Genomic DNA, 21929 nt, shown 5'->3' with positions numbered 1-21929 from the left:
TAAAAATTTAGTTAGCTTCAAAAATACACAGAAAAAATAATAACAGTCAACATGTTTGAAGAGCTTCAAAAACAGGCGCTCATTTTCAAGACTTGTCAGACGTGAATGAGAAGAAACAAAAGCGACTTGAAATATACAATGCGAAGTTGCAACGAAAAATAGAAATTAAAGATGAGAAACAAAAGTAGAAAAACCACAGTAACCCTGAGAGAAAAAGAGATGAAAGACAGAACAAGAAAAGCCACAGTGTCCCAGAGGGGCTGATCGAGGTAAAATGCATTTCCGCGTACTATGGTGGGAAGGAACTAATGTCGTTAACAACGGAATCAGCATTCATATGAATAAAACAAGATTTCAGGTCATCAAGATGAGCTGATGTGACTGGGGTGGAAATAATTTTTACATTATTACAATCTAATTTATGCCCAAGATTCCAAAGTGTGCAACACAATTGGTGACTTCACGTATCCTTAATAACGAATATATCTCCCATGTGCTTTAAGCCTAAATCTTAAAACGGGTCTAGTTTGTCTGACTTCTTATTCTAATTGCAATATATGTTGCACTGCAATGTTCCTTTCGATCGATGGCATCGTACAATAGAACATAGAACAGTACAATAGTACAATAGAAGAAGAATGCAACATTGTGAAAATATTAATTTCATAATAAAAATACTATTTCTATACTCGATACAGTGTAAACTAATGGCAAAAGTAAATAAAACCATCGAACACTTGGCATTGGTTTTAGTTTTTAGTTGAATAACACTAAGGTTATGATAGACAGCTTTAAACTGAACAAAGTTTGTAAAGAAAGAATTTTATTTTATATTTTATAACCGTCGTTGAACAGCCGACCCAATTTCATGGGTTTACGACTACTTACGTTCAACTCCGTAGCCTTGTAATTTTGAACCAATCCAGAAGACAAGGAAACTCCTGGATCAGTACCCCCAGAGGTATTGATTTGTTGTGGGAACATGGAGGACTTTGAGACTCGACAGATTTAACGTGCATCAGTCACCATTTACTACACGGGGAGTCTTCGGCCGGCGAGGATCGAACCCACGACCTCTTGGATATGGGCCCAGCGCCCTACCGACCAGGCTATCCCGGCCTTAAAGAAAGAATTGTCGATTCTGGCAGGAATCGACAAAAGTAGGTAATGTTGGAGATAAATAGCTAATTTTAGTGTTTACTTCAAGCATCAGTTCTCGCTGAAAAAAAGTTTAGTAGTAGTATTTTTTTATGCAATTAAAATTGACTTAACGTATCTTAAACAGGGGAAGCAAAAAATCTATCATAAAAACGTACAATATTGGTACAGTAGTAATCGATACCAAATTTACTCATAAAATTCTTACTTATGAATATTTAGTACATACTAAAACTGCCCCAATTACCAATGATGCTAGTAGTGCCTATAACCAAAATTAAGCATCATTGATGTCAATAGAATAGCGATTTCTTACCGTTCTCCGCAATAAATATATACATATTTTGCTTTTTAGTTCATAACTTATTTTTTATTTTAATTAGTACCTATTGCTAAAATTAATTAAGCATCATTACATCAATAATAGCTTGTCCTTTTTTCCTCTCTTTTAATAAATCCTTTTTCCAATAATTTTCCTTTTAGGACGCATCTTATTATTTCACTTCAATTAGTAACTATTATCAAAATTAATAATCATTGATATCATAAATAATATTGATGTTTCTTTATATTTATTCTCAGTGAATTAGTTCCATTTCTCCGTTAATTTTGCTTTTCAGTGGGATTCTTATTTTTTTTATTTAAATTACCGTCGATTTTAAACTAATTATTTTTTATAGTAATGCGCTTTAAAAGCATAACAATAAACAAAATAAACACGTTATTTCAGATAAGAGTAGAAATTCAAATTCGATGACTTACTCCGCCTATGCTGTCCAGTTCACGTTGATTTTTCAAATAACCTGGCATAGCGACTGAAAATAATTAACATTACAAAACGAGCAATAAATAACTTTTTTTGAGTAGAGCTATTCACCTTATTCTCTCTCGACCGCGTTTCATGTTTCTCACGGTAGGGGGCAGTATTTGTAGAGGTTGTTTCAACTTCCGGTTTCAGATTCAGGTATAAGAATTTCGGCTGGTGTAAACCAAATTGCGTAAATCCGCATCTAATTCCTAAAGTACTTTTTTGTATATCTTTATATGATATTTTAAAATATGAAGAACACATTTTTTCACAAAATCACGGCACAAAAATTAAATTAAGAGAGATTAAGTATTCCAAGTATATACAAACAAATCCAGAGCGTCAAAAAAAGAAATAGACTCTTTAATGTTATGACGTCGGAAGAGGCCCTCAAGACATTTTTTTTTTTTTTTTCTTTTTTTTTTTTTTTTTTTTTTAGGATAGATGGAGAATAATCTGTCAAATATCACTGATGTTGTCTTTAAAATATCTGACTAAACTGAATTGCCTTTACTTTAGTTTAAAACAATTTCCGCTAAGCCAATGCGAAAATTCCATTTTTTAAATGTCTCTAATTTTAAAAATATAGTTGAAAAATCTAAAATCGGGCTTCGTAATTCGATTACAATTCTAATAATTTAGCTTCAAGCTAAAGATCGTATTTTTAGAGCTTACAGTATACCCTCAATCCGGTATGCAGTCAATAAAAAAAATATTGAATGTGTCTGATTTCTCTTTTCAATCTGATATATACGGGCAAATATATACCGGGCAATGATAATTGACCTTAAAAAAATATCAGTGTAGGATATACCGGGCAGTGGCACTGAACCTTAAAAAACCATCAGTGTAGGATATACCGGGCAGTGGCACTTAACTAGACCTGGTATAAATTTCGGATATTTACCAAAGGTCTAGTCGTACTAGGTCTAGTTAAGTGCCACTGCCTGGTATACATTTGCCCGAAACTCCAAACACTGATGTTTCTTCTAATCTATCGTCAGAAAGTATTAAAATATCGAATAAATGTCTACGAATATATATATATATATATATATATATATATATATATATATATATATATATATATATATATATATATATATATATATATATATATATATATATATATATATATATATATATATATATATATATATATATATATATATATATATATATATATATATATATATATATATATATATATATATATATTTAAAGGTGTTGAAGATTCTCTGCAGCAGGAAAATTTTTGTCGCTAATTTAATATATATAATTCAGGTTCGCTAATTGAGGTAAAGGTAATGGGTCAGACTTTCACTGTCTAACCTTCTCCGACAAAACTTTGCGAGAGCAAATATTCACGTGTACATAACTTCGACAGGACAAAACTTCAAGTAGAAAAATTCTGAAATTAATAGTTAACATTAAATTATAAATGATTCACGCATTAATTTAAATGGAAAAAAATTTCTATTATGTAATATTAATAAATTCAAATTCAATAATTATATTAGAATAATCCCGATAAGTAACTAACATTAAACGTTATTTATCATTTATTATTGAATTTAAACAATGATTATGATATCTCTGTCTTTAATACGGTTAAAATATATTAAATAAAGTAAAATTATTCATTGCATATTTCATCCTGTTCTTTTTCGTTCTTTTCCCTTCCATTCTTGCATTTCTTTATTCGCCTTTTTGCTGACAAATTTGGCTTCTATATAAGTATTACTTGAATTTTTATATGTAATCAAATGCCAAATTATAAGCTGATTAGTTTCATTCTACATATTGCAAATAGTTTTTCAATTAACTAGTTTTGATAGCTATTATTAATTTCTTCTATTTAAGATTAAATAATAAATTACACAGTCAAATACAAATACTTATACTCATTAAATAAAATATATTAAAATCAAATTCAATAGTAAGTAATTAATTTAAATTAAATGAACTTTCACTTTGAAAGGATTTTTAATTTTTTATTCAAAGTTAATTTTTTTGATTTCCATGATTTATTAATTTAATTATTTTACTATTTTTCTCGTGTTTAATTTTCAAAAAGAAAACAGAATGAATGTGATTTTACAAGTAAGCAGGTATTGTTGTTTTGGAATGCAGCAATAGAAAAGGTAGATAAGAAACTATTCGTTTGAGAGTTAGTAAGGTGTGGTTATTCAAGGAAGTGAACAATTCGTTGTCGACATTGATGAATGGGCAACATATGTGCACTTCAGATTGAACTGCTCTGAAATGTACAGGGGTTAACCGTATGAGTGCAAGGCTCTCCTCAAGAAAAGAAATATAGTTTAGTGTATTCAGAGGCGCGTGAGTAAATGTTTAAAACTGAAAGTATGGTAAGTTATACTATTGGAAATAATGATGGTAAGTACTTATACCCATTCTATATGTATTAGAGTTATTATGAAATACTAATAAATAATTTTTAATTTGAAAATTTATTTTCGTTATATTTAATTATTGTCCGGTGTAGCCCAGGTAGGACTAGTAACGCATTCATTCTCTGTTTCACTCTCGGCTACCGCGATTTTTCTAATTTTGTTTTTCACTTTTATTTTCCTTTTTTTTTCTTAAGATACTTTACTATTTTTTTTCAGGTTATTTTTGTTTTCCTTACTCACGTCTGGCGAATCTTGAGAATAGGCCCCTATTTTAGAGGGTAGACGGAAAAAAAGGTCCCGGAAATAAAGGTACGGAAAAAAAGGTCCCGGAAAAAAAGGTACCTGGAAAAAAAGGTACGGAAAAAAGGGTCCCTGGAAAAAAAGGTCCCGGAAAAAAAGGTCCCGGAAAAAAAGGTCCCGGTAAAAAAGGTACCTCCATAGGGAAAATCTGTAGGGATATTTCCCCTCTCGCTTTCTGGGCAACATGAATGCTTCTCGCTGTTTCAATGAATATTCTTTTTATCTGTAATAATTCAGATTAGATCATTGAGGTAACGAGAAGGGTAAGGGGGGGGGGGCACTTATAGGCTGGTTGTATTACGCTTTTTTCTTTAATTTTATTTCACTTATTTATTCTTCTTTGATTATTTTTTAAAGCAGGAAGATACAATTTAAGTTTTTCAATAATATTTTACTTTTTTTAAAAAATTTTTTAAGCAAAAAATGTGTTATTTTCTATTTTAAATTATATTTTGTGAAGAAGTTGCTAATGTGAGGCTTAAAGTAGCCAATCGGGGAAGTTGGGAGGATTTATGTGTTGGATGGTTATTCGTGATTGGAGGTGTAAGTATTGGTGCCTTTTAATTAGAGTAGCGGTATTTCTTTTTTTTATAAGCTGGGTATGTTTAATTTCTCTTTTTGTTTTATTTTTTTAGGGCAAGATTTAATATAAAATATGCTTTTTTTTTTTTCATTTTAAATGATATTTTTTGAAAAGGGTGTTGATATTTATATGAGCCGATTAAGGAAGGTGGGTGGATTTCTGTGTTGGATGTTTATTCTTTAATTGTGGAGAAAGGAAAGTATTGCTCTTTTTTAATTAGAGTCACGGTATTTCTTTTCTTAGAAGCTGGATGTATTTAATTTATTTATTTATTTTATTTTTCTAAGGGGAAGATGCATTTTAATATGTTTAATGTAAAAGATGTTATTTTTTTATTTTAAATGATAAATTGGAAAGAGGGTATAGATATTCATATTAGCCGATTGAGGAAGGTAGGAGGACTTTTGTGTCGGATGCATTTTTTCTTTCTTTTTATAAGATTTTAAATTGTTATAAGAGGTTTCGTCTTTTATTTATTTATTTATAGGTTTTTTTATTTCTTATAAGAGATACGTTTATCTCTATTAACTTATTTTATTGTCGAAAATTCTGATTCGGATGGTTGGTGTCATGGAAATATTTTAAGTTCATATTAATTGATATTTAGTTTTGCTAATTGAGGTAAAGGAGAAAGAACATTTAAGCACAATGTTACTTTTTTCCCCTTCCTTTATATGATAAAAAGACTATTTAAAATTTTTTTGTTGTTTCTGTTACAGAATGTGTGTTATTCTTTATTTAACTAATAGTTTATAGAAGTAGTTGACACGACGCTAACGTTATGAATAGTTTTCTTGCCGTTTCATAATTTTGATTCAGATTCGTTAATTAGTGCAAGTAGGAGGAGGAGGGATTTGATGCAAGAAATTTTTTTCATTTCTAAGAAGGAGTTTCTTAAACTAGATATTTTTTTGTTAAATATATTTCTTTTCTTAATTAAACAAGGATTTTTTTAAAACATATGTCAGTTTTTAAGTAATTAGTGGAGATACAATTCTCTGAAAATTGTTTTCACCCTATTTTAACAGTTATGATTCATTTATTTTGGTAAAATAAGGAGTCTTTTACCAGATAGGTAGTCTTTTAAAGGATTATTTTAATACTGAATTTTATTAAGAATATTTTTTTGTTAATACATTTCATTTTAACACGGTTAAGATTTAATTTAAGATTTCGGCATAAAAAAAAATTTAATTTCAAAGAACTTATTCAAACACGCGTTATTTTGCGCTGATAAATTACATTAAATAGCCTGTAACACATTTCTCAGCTATTTTTAGGAAATATATAAGTAAATTTCGCTTTGTTTAAAATCTATTATTTATTATTATTTCTGTTAAGAAATAATAATAAATAATAGACATTTCTGTTCTGTTATGTCTATTTTTATTCAGTTTTAAATATTTTTTTTTATTTCATTAAAGACGGTTTTTTTTAAAATTCTTTTTAAAAACAGCATTCATGAAACTACATTTTTTAATAAAAAATCACTTTCTCTATGCACTTTCATTATCAGAGAAATGTTTTTAAAAGGACGATTCTGTTATAATGGTCTAAAACAGGGGTTTCCAACTTACATGAGGCCGCGGGCCACAATTAAAAATTCAAATCAAATGGTGGGGCCACAACTTTATTAAAATTTTATGAAGGACTTTTTCATGTTTGAAAGAACATTAAATATTATTGTTAGATTTTTAATAAGTTGTACAAAACAAAAGTATTGAATTGCAAATTAAAATAAGAAGTAGATTTTTAGAAATATTTAATTCTTATTAATAATATTTTTAAAAATATTAAATAAATAATAAAAATTCGGGCTACAATAACTTAGGTTTTTATTAAAACTTACATAGTAGCACACAAAATATTCAATGAGAAAATTGAGATTTGTCTGCTACAACCACCAGAGAATAGATATTTACATTTAAAATTTACAAATGTGTGTGCAAATATTTTCGTCCAAAATGAGTGGTCTCAAAAAGTTAAATCGGATAATTTCTTCGAGAAAAGTTCTGATACGCACATGCTAAATTATATTAACAAAATACAAAAAGAAATGAAATAAAATAGAGCTACATACATGATTATTTTTGCATTTGAATAAATATTTTCCTGGGTGTAAAACCTGAGAAATAAATTTTTTTGCACAATTGGTATGTTAAATTTCACAGATACGAAGAAATTAGGTTTTTATTAACGAGAAAAGCATTTTAAACCCATATTGATTCTTTACGAAAATTGTCCGCAAAAAAATGACAACTAGTAAAGTTTAGTCCGCGGGCCGGATGCGGCCCCCGGGCTGCCAGTTGGAAACCCCTGGTCTAAAACAAATATCATTTTAACAAAGTGAATAATATATATTATAAATCAATGATTATCAAATTCAATAAGGTATGTTACAGATTGAATCATGTTAGATGCACTGAAGTGTGCCTTTACCAAAAAACAAGCATTTGTGGCTATATTAAAATTTTTGCAAACAAAAGGAAATTGGTGTTATAAAAAAGGAAAGATGTTTATGTACTTTTTTGTGAGTCTACTGCTAGAATCAGTGCATTTCATTAATCTTGTAAATTTCTGAAGATAGCAATTACTGTGACGTATGTGTACATTAGTGTACTGCAAATGGATGTCCTTGAGGTTTCTTGAATACACCTACAAGAATAAGAGGGGGTTTCACTCTAACAACCCTTTCAACCTTTTTCTAAGAATGTTTCAGCCATTCTTTGTATTTCAGTTTTTCATTCTTTGTCATTCTTTGTATTTCAGTTTCCAGCAAATCAAAGCTGGAGTGCATATCGCACATAGAAAAAAGAGGAGCTATGAAACTCTTCAAAAAAGGTTGAAAACACTTTGCGTTAAGTTTTTAAACCAAAATCTAGACATCCCAGAATTTTTAAGTTCAATAGCTAATAATCTAAGAAAGAAAAACATGTAAATTTAAAAACAAACTAAATTTAAAACCCCTAAAAACTCAAAATTGTCAACATACAAAATTTTCATTCATTTCCAATTTCATATTAAAATCTGTATTCATTACTTTAGTTTATTAATTTTTTTGAATAGCTAAAAATGATACTACATGGCAGTTTTAAATAAAGCAAATTTTATATTTAAATATTCCTAAATGTAAGTTTTTAATTTTCTTTAACATCTAAAAGACATACCATTTAAAAAATTTATAAGATATTTTAACGATGATATGTAATACCTTTTTTGCAGAGTTTCATAGCAATGAACTATTTATGTTTTTGTATATTGTATATTTGTGAATTTGTATATTTTAAACATCGAAATCGTCATTATTTTACAAAAAAATAAAAAATTTTCCTCTAATGTATTCCAATCAAGTTATTTTTTAATTTTCTTGTGTTTTCAAAAAATAATGTCATAAAAAATGATGTTTATAAATATATTGTTGTAAGCAGAAACAAAGTTCTCCATATACGTCTAAGCTGAAGTTTTTAGAAGAATAGTTAAAAAAGTTGTCAACTACGTCATAAAAGGTTTGTGATATATTTTATTTTAAATTGAAAAAACTGATCTACTTATAAAACACATCTTATTTAAATCAACTTTATAAATATTAAAATAATTTAAATCCAATGAAAATGTAATAAAAATAATTACATATTTCAGGCAATATTACTGTATTATAAATTACTTTCTAGCAAATGCATGATGGATGCACAATTTTTGTTCAAACTAATTGGAAATTGAATATAAATGAATCATAAAAAAATAAAGAAAAATACATGAAAAAAAAAACAAATCTAGCATACTAATTTTTTTTATTTACTTATTAAAAAAGCAATCCTACTTTAATGAATGGTTTCTTTTTTTCTGGAAATTTCATAATTACAAGTTAAAATATGTAAAAGACCAGATATTGTAATACATATATACATTAAATGACTAATATATATTTAAGTATTAAAATAACATTCGATTCATTACGAAACAATGATATTTTTAAAAAAACCAGCTGACTTAAATCATGATTAAATCAATGAAATCCTGCTAAAAATATTCAATAAGGTTTGCTTCTGATAAGTTTCCAGCATTTTGATTCTAATTTGCTCTTAAATATAGTACATTGAATAAATGTTAATTGTGAATGTAAATAAATGTGAAAAAAAATTCATTAATTATAATACTACGTTGTAATGCAACGTTAAATAACCTTTTACGCTTCAATTAGTAAATTAATTACTAAAGATGTAAAGTAATTAAAATGATAGTTGTTACTGTTTAGATAATTTTTTAAGTTGTTCTTATTGCCAATTAAATAAATAACAATTATTATCTATTTAAAGAGAGAAATAAGCGAATAACACCACCAATCAAATGCTCAAGAGCCGCACCGGGTTCGAATGCCAGAGCCGTCGGGTCAATATGAAGATGCACTCAGTTCGCACTGATCACAGTACTAATATAAAATATCCTCTGTGGAAGACAGACTATGGGTTAGAGTTCACTTGCCGTCAGTCTAACCGTGGATGGTTTTCGTGATTTACACTATATTTAACGCGCATGCTTTTAAGTTCCATTGAAAAGTCCCCACGAAGGCAAATTTCTCCCAATGCTTGATCTAGGAGTTCTCTTTGTCTTCTGGGTTGAGTTCACTTTTATAAGACTACGTAATTGAACATTAGTAGCCTCTTAAAAGCAATTAAGACATTACAAATATTTATAATTTTTAACAAATTTTAAAAAATAATCGAAAATAATTTTTAGATTTATTCACTAAAATAATGAAAATAAAAAGTCACTAACAGAGAAAAAATCTTTAAGAGAAATGGCACCGAAAATTGAAGTTTTTAAAACCCAAAATATAAAAAAGAAAAATATGCTCTCGAATTCGATAGCAAATGATATTTAAACATTAACCAGATAGTGGATATAGAATGCTCTGCCTTGTTTATTGCAATATCTTTTTAGATAAATTATAATTTTGTCATATTTTAGGGTTTAAATTATAAATTCAATAGTTAGGGGATATTATGTTTTAATAAATCAAAAACTTTAAAAAAAATTTAAATCAAAAACTTTTTCTAAACTTCATTTTTTTCCCCAATATTGTAAACAAGAGGTGGCAAACAGTGGGTCAAGTAAGACCGTCAATGCATAAACCGATTCCCGAACATGCCATTGGTTAACTGAAACGGTTCTGTGCTATGTTATCAATTGTAACTTATTACAAAATAAAAAAAGCGAAAAAATGAAAGAAAATGACACCTGTCAAAAAATTTCTATTAGAAGCGTTATGAGGGAAACACATTAATTGTACTCCCCCTCCCCTATAAGTTTCATGTAGCCTGATAACACTTTTTCAATAGATAAGAGTCAAGATTCCCGGTAGAATCATGATCTTAGAAAATAAATAAACAATTTTATTGAACATTTTCATATTTAATTAACTTTTTAAGAATAAATGCATAAATAAGAAACAAAAGTTGGATAAAAAGCTCTTTGAACACGCGCGACGCGCAAAAAAACCTGCACGGAACAGCAAAAAGCGCTTCAATCCAATCTTCTCATTTAAAATATTTTTTGCCCTACAGAATTTTCCCTACACAGGTACCTTTTTTACCGGGACCTTTTTTTCCGGGGACCTTTTTTTCCGTACCTTTTTTTCCGGTACCTTTTTTTCCAGGTACCTTTTTTTCCGGGACCTTTTTTTCCGTACCTTTTTTTCCGGTACCTTTTTTTCCTAGAATCATTTTAGAGCGCATGAAATATTTGCTTTAAACAGAGAATGAAAATGGCAATGAAAGTTTACAGTTTTCGAGAACTTAAAAATAAGAGCGCCCATTCTAAAGGCTTGCAAGACATGAATGACTTCGTGTCGTGAATTTTTGAGACCTAGTAACACAGTACAGTCCATGGCTGTATTATTAGACGCACTTATAAGATTCCATGTAAAATAACAATTTTCCGGGGGATACTGTACAGCTGTATTGTTTTTACTCGGATGAAACCGGTTTGCATTTGTTTGCGCATCTGTATCAATTGGTTGACATTATAATGCAATACGTTAAAAATAAATACAGATAGGAAGTATATAAGTATATAAAAAATCTCCTCAATAAAAACAAATTACTTGTGATGTCTAAAGATAAAAGTATTGCATATAAACTCGCGGAAAGCATGTACTTATTAAAGCACTACAGTGCATTTAATAATTCGGTCTAATTATTAAAATATACTAATATAATACCTGTTATAATAAATATTTACATAAAATATTTATATATCGTCTAAAAATATATAAATATTTTATATATCGTCTAATTTGTCCTATCGTCAAAATGATATTATATATCGTTTAATTTAACCAATACTAACGTAACTAACTATACTAACACTAACGTAAACAAGTGCAAGTTACATCCACGTAAAAGCAATAAAGCTGTATAGTATCATGTGATAATTAAGATTTTACATGGAATGTTTTAGTGCCTCTAATAGTTTGGCCAGGGACTATATATTAAAGTAAAATACTGAACGTGATATTTAAATAAGTTATACCGTCATTCGGGGCTACTTTGTGCAGAATTTCGCAGTTTTTGAACTTTGACATGTAAAAAAACTGTGTTAATTCAAACTTTAGTAAAATTTATCGATATTATATTCATAACTGGACTCAGACGAGTGAATTTGATCAATATTGGCATTATTTGTATGTAATATTTACGAATACTAAGTCAAAACATACCTTGCACAAAGTAGCCCCCAAATGGGGCTACTTTGTGCAGCGATAGGAATTCAGTTTAATAATCATGTTTTTAGTAAAATATTGATATAAAATTGTTAAAAAAGTTAATTGTTGACATTTTTAAAGACAAAAACATCAAGATATGTAAGGATATTAGTTTGAAAATAATTTTCAGCGTTAAAAAACCATTTTTTTTGAAGAATTTTTTCTTAAAAAGAATGTTTATTTCAAAACATTTGAGTTTAAACAAAAGGAAACCATATACATTTTTAAACATTGAAATGGATGAAATTTTAAAAATAATAATTATTCATAACCATATTCATTAACATTTATAATATTGTTAAATTTGAACATAACATCCTTGAATGAACATGACAGAACTTGCTCCCCAGTTTCTGTCAAAATCACCTGATGTCCTATAAAATATATTTTTATGTGTTAAATCGTTTGATTAATTCATTAGAAAAATCTTTGTAGAAGAAAAATAATAGTTTACCAGGAAATTTCGCGTGTTTCTTGTGAATTTTATTCGAGATAGTATTTCTGTGGATTTTGTACTTCCGAGAAGCTTCTGCAATCGACATACCACCAGCAACTGCTTGCAAACATTGTTGCAGCTTTTCTAAAGTGTAATCACGGTAGTTTCTTGTTCCAGTTATTTTTTTTATAACGTCTGACCATTTTTCTGTCGAAAGAAAAACCGAATGAAACTTTGCACAAAGTAGCCCCAAAGTGCATTTTTTTTTTCATTTTCCGTTTATTTGTTATTAATTTTCAAAATTTTTTAACGCTAACATGATATAATTGTTTATTAATATATAAATAAAAATTTTTGCAAGCATGCGATAGCTTTGCAATTTCGTATGCATGAATGTTTTGAACAGATATGCAAATGATTAAAATTTGGTGTCCAATGAACGAATAGCTTTATCTCTGGCGCATCGGAACTGCGCATCCAGGAGACGTAATAAGGAGCAGTTCTTCTACGGTTGTTAAAATTTTCGGTTTGATTGTGATTCAGATTACCTTTCAACAACTTAAAAAATGCCTTGCTGCAGGATTCGCGCTCGTTACGAGCAACTTTCAGAGTTTGACAGAGGTCGTATCATTGGATTGAAAGAGGTCGGTTAGACAAATCGGAGAATCGCTCGTCATTTGAGTCGAAGCGATGCGACGATTCAAAGATGCGTGGAGTAGAAAATGGCAGAGTTCAGCATCAGGATGGTAGTGGTCGACCTAGGGCTACAACAGAGCGTGAGGACAAAGTGATTGTCCGAGCAGCTGTCACAGCGCCTTCTTCCCTTAGGAAAATTTGCCATAGGTTTGCCATAAAAAAATGCCATAGGATATTCCTATGGGGTTTTGCCTATGGCAAAAATTTTGCCATATACGTATGGCAGAATTTTGCCATACATGTATGGCAAATTTTTGCCATAGGCAAAACCCCATAGGAATATTCTATGGCATTTTCTTGAATGGCAAAATTTTGCCATAGGCAAAACCCCATAGGAATATCCTATGGCATTTTTTTGTATGGCAAAGTTTTGCCATAAGTGTATGGCAAAATTTTGCCATAAGCAAAACCCCATAGGAATATCCTATGGCATTTTTTATATGGAAAATTTTTGCCATAAAACTAAGAAGTATGCCATAAAACTAGCCATAAAACTAAGAACTTATGAAGAAATATTTTTCCATAGGTTATGGTATACCTTTGCCATACAGCTATGGCAACATTTCTCGTTGATATTTTACCATACGTCAAAAAATAATTACTTACAAGAATCTTTCGCAATGGATATTAAAAATGCAAAACTTAATAATTGTAGAATAAATATATATCCAGAAAGCTTTTTTTTAAATTTCTTTGATAAACTTCTCCTGTTTTACTTGCAGAATTCTTTTTGTATGCGGTTCGTATTCAAATAAATTTCAAACAGTTAGTACTAACCGCTAGAAAATGGGTCCGGTGGACGGAGCGAGTGGGGAAAATATTGGTTATGTTGATTAGGAACAAAATATATTGAGTACAGGCAACTAATATTTGTTAAAGCTGTAAAAACAAGAAAATAGAAAGTGGGTCCGGAGGTCGGAGCGAGTATAAAAAACGTTAATTTGATTGATTGGTATCATAATTAGTTAGATAAGCCTCAGATATTAGAGGAACCTAAAAGAACGCGAAGCAAAATAACGCTCTGATGGTCGGAGCGAGTATGAAAATTCTTTAAATTTTGATATGTGATACTAAACTAAAAATTAAACAGACTACTAAAAACATAAAATACTATTAAAACTCAAAAGATAAAGAGTGGGGCCGGTGGTCGAAGCGAAATTAGTTTAAAATAGATCAAACGGAACAAAAGCTGAATATGTAACGGTGCAACCAGTGGTGGCATGTGAACAAAATTTTATCCATAAAAAAGATGGTATTAGACTATGAAAAGCTAAGAATAGAAAACAGGCTAAATTAGTTGATCTCCTACTAGTGAGGGATAAAAAAACTCAGAAAATTTATGTTGAGTTGTGTTAAGCACATTTAGAAAAGAGAACACAATATAGAAACATTGGTAAATACAAAACATGTTTAAGACATGATTAAAATTGGTGAAATTAATAATTGTTATTGACAAATTTACACTTGGTCAGGGATAGTAAATAAAAATTAATTGGGTATAGGAAATCACTATGACGAAAAAGTTGTAAACTTAAGGAAAGATTAAATTGTTAGAAGCATTTTTGGTTATAGCAGCAGGTGATATGGTTGTTCAGGTGATACTGTTCAGTTGATGATATTGAAGCAAAACAATTGTCAACCAGTAATCCAGCAAATCTAGTTAAGTGATGACCCTAAGCTATGTATAATCATGTAACAGAACATTGTACAAATATATGTGGATACTTAAGAAATATTAGTTGTACAATAGTAAAACACAGAGACATGATAAAAAACAATTTAATGGCAAGCAAAAATTAAACACAAAAAATAAATATAAAGCCCTAACATATGTAAGATAATGTAAAAAAGCATTGCAAGAACCTAAGTGGAATTAAAATAAAAGACTAATGAGAATGTAAACACTGATAAAAGTACCAGACAGCCGGAAATTAAAAAACTTAATAAGTTCAGATAGATAATCGCATAGGCGTTTGCAATAAATTGTTTTTGACCAAGAATGAGATCGAAAAAATATTAAAATAAGTAGCCAAAGTTTGCGAAAGATTCCACTTGTAGTGGATGACACGTTAATATGGCGGTCTGATACTCTAAGCCTAAATCAATGGAACATCTGATTTTAAACACTGAAAAATGGAAAAATTGGCCACCCGGAGGCCGGAAAAGACTCACCATGAATGCCTTGTGGGTTTACATGTTGAATTTAATTAACTTCGGGGTGAAATAATGGATATTTATTTCTTTTAGAAGATGTTTTTGAGGACTCCATAGAAGTTGTTGTTTCGTTGGTGGAGATCTAGATCAACTTTTCTCTATGGTATACTGCCATACAAATCTTTAAGGTTACCATTGGCCTATGGTATACTGCCATACAAATTTCTGTGGTGCCATAGGCCAATGGTGACGTGCCATACAAATCCTTATGGTTACCATTATTCTATGATATACTGCCATACAAATATTTATGGTAGCCATAGGCTTTTGGGGTTTTGCCATACAAATCTCTATGGTAACCATAGGCGTATGGTATCTTGCCATATAAATTTCTATGGTAGCCGTAGGCTTATGGGGTTGTGCCATACAAATCTCTATGGTAGCCATAGGCTTATGGTGTTGTGCCATACAAATCTCTATGGTAACCATAGGCGTATGGTATCTTGCCATACAAATTTCTATGGTAGCCATAGGTTGCCATAGATTACCATAGGCTTCTCTATGGCAAATTTTCTTAAGGGTTATCTCTATCAACCATCAGACGCTCAACCCAAACACCAGCACCCTGGCACCCTGGGCTGGTTTTTCAGCAAGACAATGCCAGACCGCACGTGTCGCTATGAACTGTCTGCAAGCTAGTCAAACTCTTCCTTGGCCTGCCAGATCACCAGATCTCTCTCCCATCGAGCATGTCTGGGAAATGATGGGAAGGCGATTTCATCTGGCACGGAATGTTGATGACCTCGTTCGACAATTGGATCGAATTTGGCAGGAAATACCGCTAGAGACCATCCGGAAGCTTTATCGGTCTATGCCACGCCGTGTGGCAACTTGTATCCAGGCTAGAGGCTGGTCAACACCTTATTGAACTTGTTACTGTAACCCTGCAATAAATTATTCAATTGTTCTGAAATTTTAATCATTTACTATTCTGTAAATTGTCTTCCTATCCACCAATTTTCGTTTCAATTGGAAAACTCCTTCTAGGTGCATCAATTTTTTTGTTATATCTTACATTTTAATACTATGAAACCGGTGATACCTGATTGCGCTAATGGTTTTCTGAAATATGGTGGATTGCGCTGCTAACATCTTATCCCCCTTTAATAAAGGTTGGTGGACTGCGCTTAAGGCACCCCTTATGACCATCCCTCCTACTTTATTCATGCAGTATGTCCCCTATGAAACATTGTGAAGTTTTATTTCAGAGTTTAAAATTTAAATCAGCGAAAATATGTTGTCTTTCAAATATCAGTTTCCTGAAATTGTTTTTAAATAATTCATATTCAGTATAAATTAATAGATTTCTTTATTGTTAGCTCCTGCTGGGGGTCAGCCTGGGCCATCAACCTTTTCTGGACCTTCTACGTTTGCTGGTACTCAACCTACAACTGCCCCTCCCATATATATGACACCTTTTCCCTACATGCCTTTTTGTAAGTGTTAAATTATCACCTTATTTTCCTTTCTTACTTAGTAAATTTTTAAAAAATTAAAAAAAAATTTTATTATTTCTTCAAATAAATGTAATTACATTTCAAAAGAGAATAAACAAGTGTATGTTTTACTGATTGTAATGCCAATTACTTAGTCTTATAAAAGACAATAATTAAAACTTAAGACGTTGTCATTTTGCTAAGTAAAGCATTATTTTTATTCTGTAATAAAAAGGAAATGAAAAATAATAAAAATTAAATTGATTGGTTAAAAATAAGTAAGCATCTTATCAACTAAATATAACACTAAGTTAGTATGATTTTATTCTGAGTTTAATTTTTTTATCAAGTCAATTAAAAACTATTAAAATCTTAAACTAACATTTTTAAAACGTATTATCCATCTTACGTTTTATATCTGACTGTTATTTGATAACGTAAAAGAAGTTTCATTAAATGTAGACTTTATATTTAGCTTCTGAAATATGTAAAGCTAAATTTTTCTTTGTGTCTTTTTGTGTACGTTTATTAACTCTTATTTGCCCGGTAATATATTTAGACTTTAGTTTATGTAAGTTTTTACATTTTAATACTGCGAAACATTGTGAAGTATTATTTGAGAGTTTAAAGTTTATATCCGAGAAAATATGTTGTCTTTTAAATATCAGTTTCCTGAAATTGTTTTTAAATAATTCATATTCAGTATAAATTAATAGATTTCTTTATTGTTAGCTCCTGCTGGGGGTCAGCCTGGGCCATCAACCTTTTCTGGACCTTCCATGTGTGCTGGTACTCTACCTACAAATGCCCCTCCCTTATTTATGCCACCTTTTCCCTACATGCCTTTTTGTAAGTGTTAAATTATCACCTTATTTTCCTTTCTTACTTAGTGAATTAAAAAAAAAAAGTTAAAAAGTTTTTTTATTATTTATTTAAATAAATGTAATTACACTGCAATAGAAAATAAATAAGTGTATGCTTTACTGATTGTAATACCAATTATTTAGTCTTATAAAAGACAATAATTAAAACTTAAGATGCATGTTATTTTGCTAAGTAAAGCATTATTTTTATTCTGTCAGAATACATTACGAAAAAGCTGTCAATAAACAAAGTCAATTGAAAATAATGAAAATAAGTAAGCATTTTGACAAATTTCAAAATATAAGATTGTTGAATATTTTGAATTTATCCATTTACTATGGTGCCAAAATGATAAAGGATATGACTTCTTGCGACATTTTTCTTTTTTAACATCAATAAATTTGATTTGCAATAATTTATAACTAGAAACTTGAATTATTGTGATATCAATGTATAATTAAATTCAGTTGTTTGACAATTGTATATTTAGAATTTATATCTAGTTTTATACTTCTACGTTTATACCTTTATAATATATACCCTTATGTGGGGTTACAATTTATTATAGTTACATTTAAAGTATAGCAAACATGTATATGAATGTAAATTGCCATAATTTTCAGTATGCAAATTAGATTTTTTGAAACCTTTCTGAAGTTAAAAGTAGGAGTATTAGTTAATTTTCAGATTCCTCTAAATTATAAAATATACTGAAATGTAAGAATTATAGAGTACTTTAAATTAACCCTTAAATGTTTCGTTTCAGAATATCATGATGTCTGGTATTACAAGCTAGAGCGATTTCCTTTTTTGTTATCAGATGTTATTTCACTTTATTTATGAAGGGGTCTTAAAACTGTGTGCATGGCTTACTTGCATCACTACAAACAATTTTTTTATCCTTCTTACATATAGGTTTTGAGTTTAATGTAAATTTTTATGGAAAAAACTCTTTCTCCATTTAAGTATATATGTTTTTATTTGGAAATGTATGGTTTATAATTTAGATAATTGCTTGCTCTATAGTGTTAAATGTAAGGTTGATTTTAAATGAAGTCTCAGTAACTTTTTATTTATTTTTTTCTTAAATTTATTAGGATGGAAAACTGTTTTCACCTTTTTATTATTTTTAGAAATTAATTATATTTGTCCTCAATTTTAAATGAGCCAGTTCAAACATTTCAACTATTTAAGTTGCAAGATAAATGTAAAGGCTACAAAGCCAGTATTATGTAGCAAAACATCTACATTAACCAATTCCTTTTCCTTCTTTCTTTTCATTAAAAAAAAATCAGGGCCTGGTTTCTTACCTAATGCTCTTCCTGGAGTTATTCCTTTTATCATGCCACCTGTTCCTCCACAACAACAGCAGCCAGCTCCACAAGTTGCTCATCTAGCGAATGCTCCTCAATCTCAACAAGCCTCCGGTAAAATTAAATATTTAATTTAGAACGTAAAAGAACATTTTACATTTTATAAAAAATATACTTTTTTATTGCTATTTATGTGAGATGCTTATATTTATCTATAAATTTTGTTTGTTAGCTAAAAAGAAAAAGTGATTTTCATTTGAAAAACTAAATTAATATACTGTATACATTTCTTGTGTAGAAAAAGTGCATGTGTGATATTCTTTGAGTTGATGTTTAAGTTTGTGAAAATAAATAATTTTTAAATTAACCTTAATTATATATATATTTTTTTATTTTAGGGAATGATACTTTAAAACTTTATATTCTAAAATTTAACTTTAATTAAGTGACATTTATTTTTCCTGTTCATGATTTTAATATTTAAATTATTCATTTCTGTGTAATTGAAATAAAGTATTTCCAAATCATTTATACATTTAAAATAACAATTGAGCAGGATTCATACGCGCTGAGAGTTTTCTGGAAAACAAGAGTCGAAAAAAATTAGGTAATTACCAGGGCAAAGCGTAAATTTACCTTAAAACCAGTCACTTTTATAAACAATAACTTAGTATTTTTTTTTGTTCTATTCTTAAAAACGTTACTCAGTTAATTAAATTTGATTTAATTTCCATTAAATGCAGATTATTTGTTTAATATTTTTATTAATTTAGTTTTTATTATTTTATATATATATTTTTCTTTTTTGGAAAGACTTAGTTGTTAAAAAGTTGTTCTTTTATTTGATTTTTAAGTTCTCACTTTATTTTTCATTTTCTAACAGCTTTGTTTAAAAGCAAAAAAAAAAAAAAAAAAAAAAAAAACGCGTAAAATAGTAACTGAATCGCATTATACATAGCCTGAGTATTGTAAACAATACTTGATTTCTTCTTAACCAGTAACATGTAGATTAAATATATGACTTGGGTTCGTGATAAATTACGTATGCATTATGTTCTTTGAACTGTTTTCATTCGAATCTTTAATTCAAAACTGAAGTTGAAAATTGTATTTTACAGATGGAGTCTGTAAAGAAAAGAGATCTGAAAGCTGGACTCTCAGAACTTCAAAAACAGAATCGACTGAAAGAGCTGATTTAATAAACAATTTTTCTGAATCTCCTTCCCTGCAGCGCATTGCAGTAGTGTCGATTGCAATTGGGCTATGGACGTTGCCTGATATAAGAAATGAAATGGCGTATTATTTCTTACATGCAGATATCGAAAATGCAGTTAAGTTAAAGAGAAGAATATTAGACAAACTGTCAAATAGCTCTTTGCCCTCATCGCTGAAGACCGAAATCTCATACGTCATTCGACCCATTATGTTGCAGTTGTGGAAAGCGCTTCGTAGTTATGGTAGACTGACAGGATATCAAGAAAATCTCAGGGAGTATTACATAAAACATGGTACAATTTATTGGACAGTTGAGGGGACAGTTGACATAGTGAAATCCTTTACGGAAATATTCGATAATGGAAACTTAGATAGTGGCCAGATAGCCTGCTCTCACTGTTTAGGGGAATATGCTACAAATTTGTGGGAGAAAATTCCAGAAGAATTGAGAAACCAATTTAGAATCGCTTTAGCTATGTACGATTATGATTTGATAATATATTGGACATGTGTCCTCGAGAATAATTTAGGGAGTTTTCTAACTAGACTCATAGATCATGACGAAATATACGATGATAAGCTTAGTATTGATGTAAATATGATTGCTTGTTCGATTCAAATTGGTAACATAGTCGCCCTAAAGTATTTTTGGAAGAAATTGTCGGAGCAGGAGAAAAACGATCATTTGGGTAAGTGGCTTTTACAAGCTACTCAACAATGTATGGAATTTAAAAATGATTCAGCTTATCAGTATTCGTCAGAATTTTTTGATGTTTTATGTTTTTTATTATCTCATGTCAATCGTATAACTCAAATGACCGAATTTTTTCGGAATCATTCTCACGCATTAGTGTTTTTGTTCGAAAGTTGGCCATACCAAAGAATATTCTTGTCCACTATTTTAGAACTATTGGATGATCTTCAAGAACACATTTATTCACGTATAATGCGTAATATAAGTTCTAAGATGAGTAAAAGTGGAAATGAAATGAAATGATTTTTAAAGAAATATGGAGTGCCAGTCCATTAAGACTAAGACGATCATTTCTGAAAAATAAATGTCTTTGCTACGAAGTGTTGTTGCATTTGCTGCAATTAGAAAATCTAAACATGGCTGTTAGAATATTAAATGATGCTTCCGAAGAAGAGATTAAACTATATATATGCTTTATGTTTTTTCGGCCTGAATTTAAGCGTGCTATTTATTCAAACAATCTGAATTCACTCCACATGTTATTATCAAAATCCACCTTGCCACCAGAATGTTATCCCTATAAGAGGAATGTTTTAGAGCAAAAAGAGCTTGATAGACTGATGAAATCGTGGTTTATTGGATATGGAGATTGGCATATTTGTGCTGAGTGGATATACGAGGGTAACATCCAAGCAGCTGCATCTTTCTTTAGATGGGCTTATCAATCTGTGTCAATTGAAACATTAATACATTTCTTAACTTAACATTGAAACTTATTATTTTTGTCCAACTATGAACATGTGGCCGAGTTTATGAATTGTTTTTTTCGAGACGAGAGAGGAAATTCAACAATTTAAAGCAGACTTTTTACGAGAAAGTGACAATAATTTTTTCAAGCAATTAATAGCAATGCCGTTCATTGTATCAAAAAGAGAAGTCGATGAGTTACGAAAATTTATGAACTACAACTTGTCTTCTACTAAAAACATTGCGGAATTTCGACTTATTTGTCGTAGTTGTATAGAGTATGCACTG

The 21929-nt window shown here is 29.7% G+C and overlaps 1 protein-coding gene across 3 annotated transcripts in view; it reads left to right on the top strand.

The window, feature by feature from the left end:
- Positions 1–4174: 4174 nt before the first annotated feature.
- The window catches only part of LOC107443319 (uncharacterized), a 90963-nt gene continuing 73208 nt past the window's right edge, over positions 4175–21929 (top strand). The window contains exons 1-3 of one of the 3 annotated variants that reach the window (XM_087157157.1): positions 4175–4363; positions 16692–16808; positions 17541–17657. In XM_087157157.1, the coding sequence (XP_087013283.1) occupies positions 4315–4363; positions 16692–16808; positions 17541–17657 (283 nt within the window). In that variant the 5' untranslated portion in view covers positions 4175–4314. The remainder of the gene's footprint in view (positions 4364–16691; positions 16809–17540; positions 17658–21929) is intronic. The other 2 variants (XM_087157158.1, XM_087157160.1) reach the window with 2 other exon arrangements.

The sequence above is a fragment of the Parasteatoda tepidariorum genome, chromosome 2 (assembly GCF_982258835.1).
Source record: "Parasteatoda tepidariorum strain Cologne lab strain chromosome 2, Ptep-v5.0, whole genome shotgun sequence".
Classification (NCBI taxonomy): domain Eukaryota; kingdom Metazoa; phylum Arthropoda; class Arachnida; order Araneae; family Theridiidae; genus Parasteatoda; species Parasteatoda tepidariorum.
The sequence above is the reverse complement of the archived record's forward strand: the minus strand, read 5'-3'. Positions and strand labels throughout refer to the sequence as shown.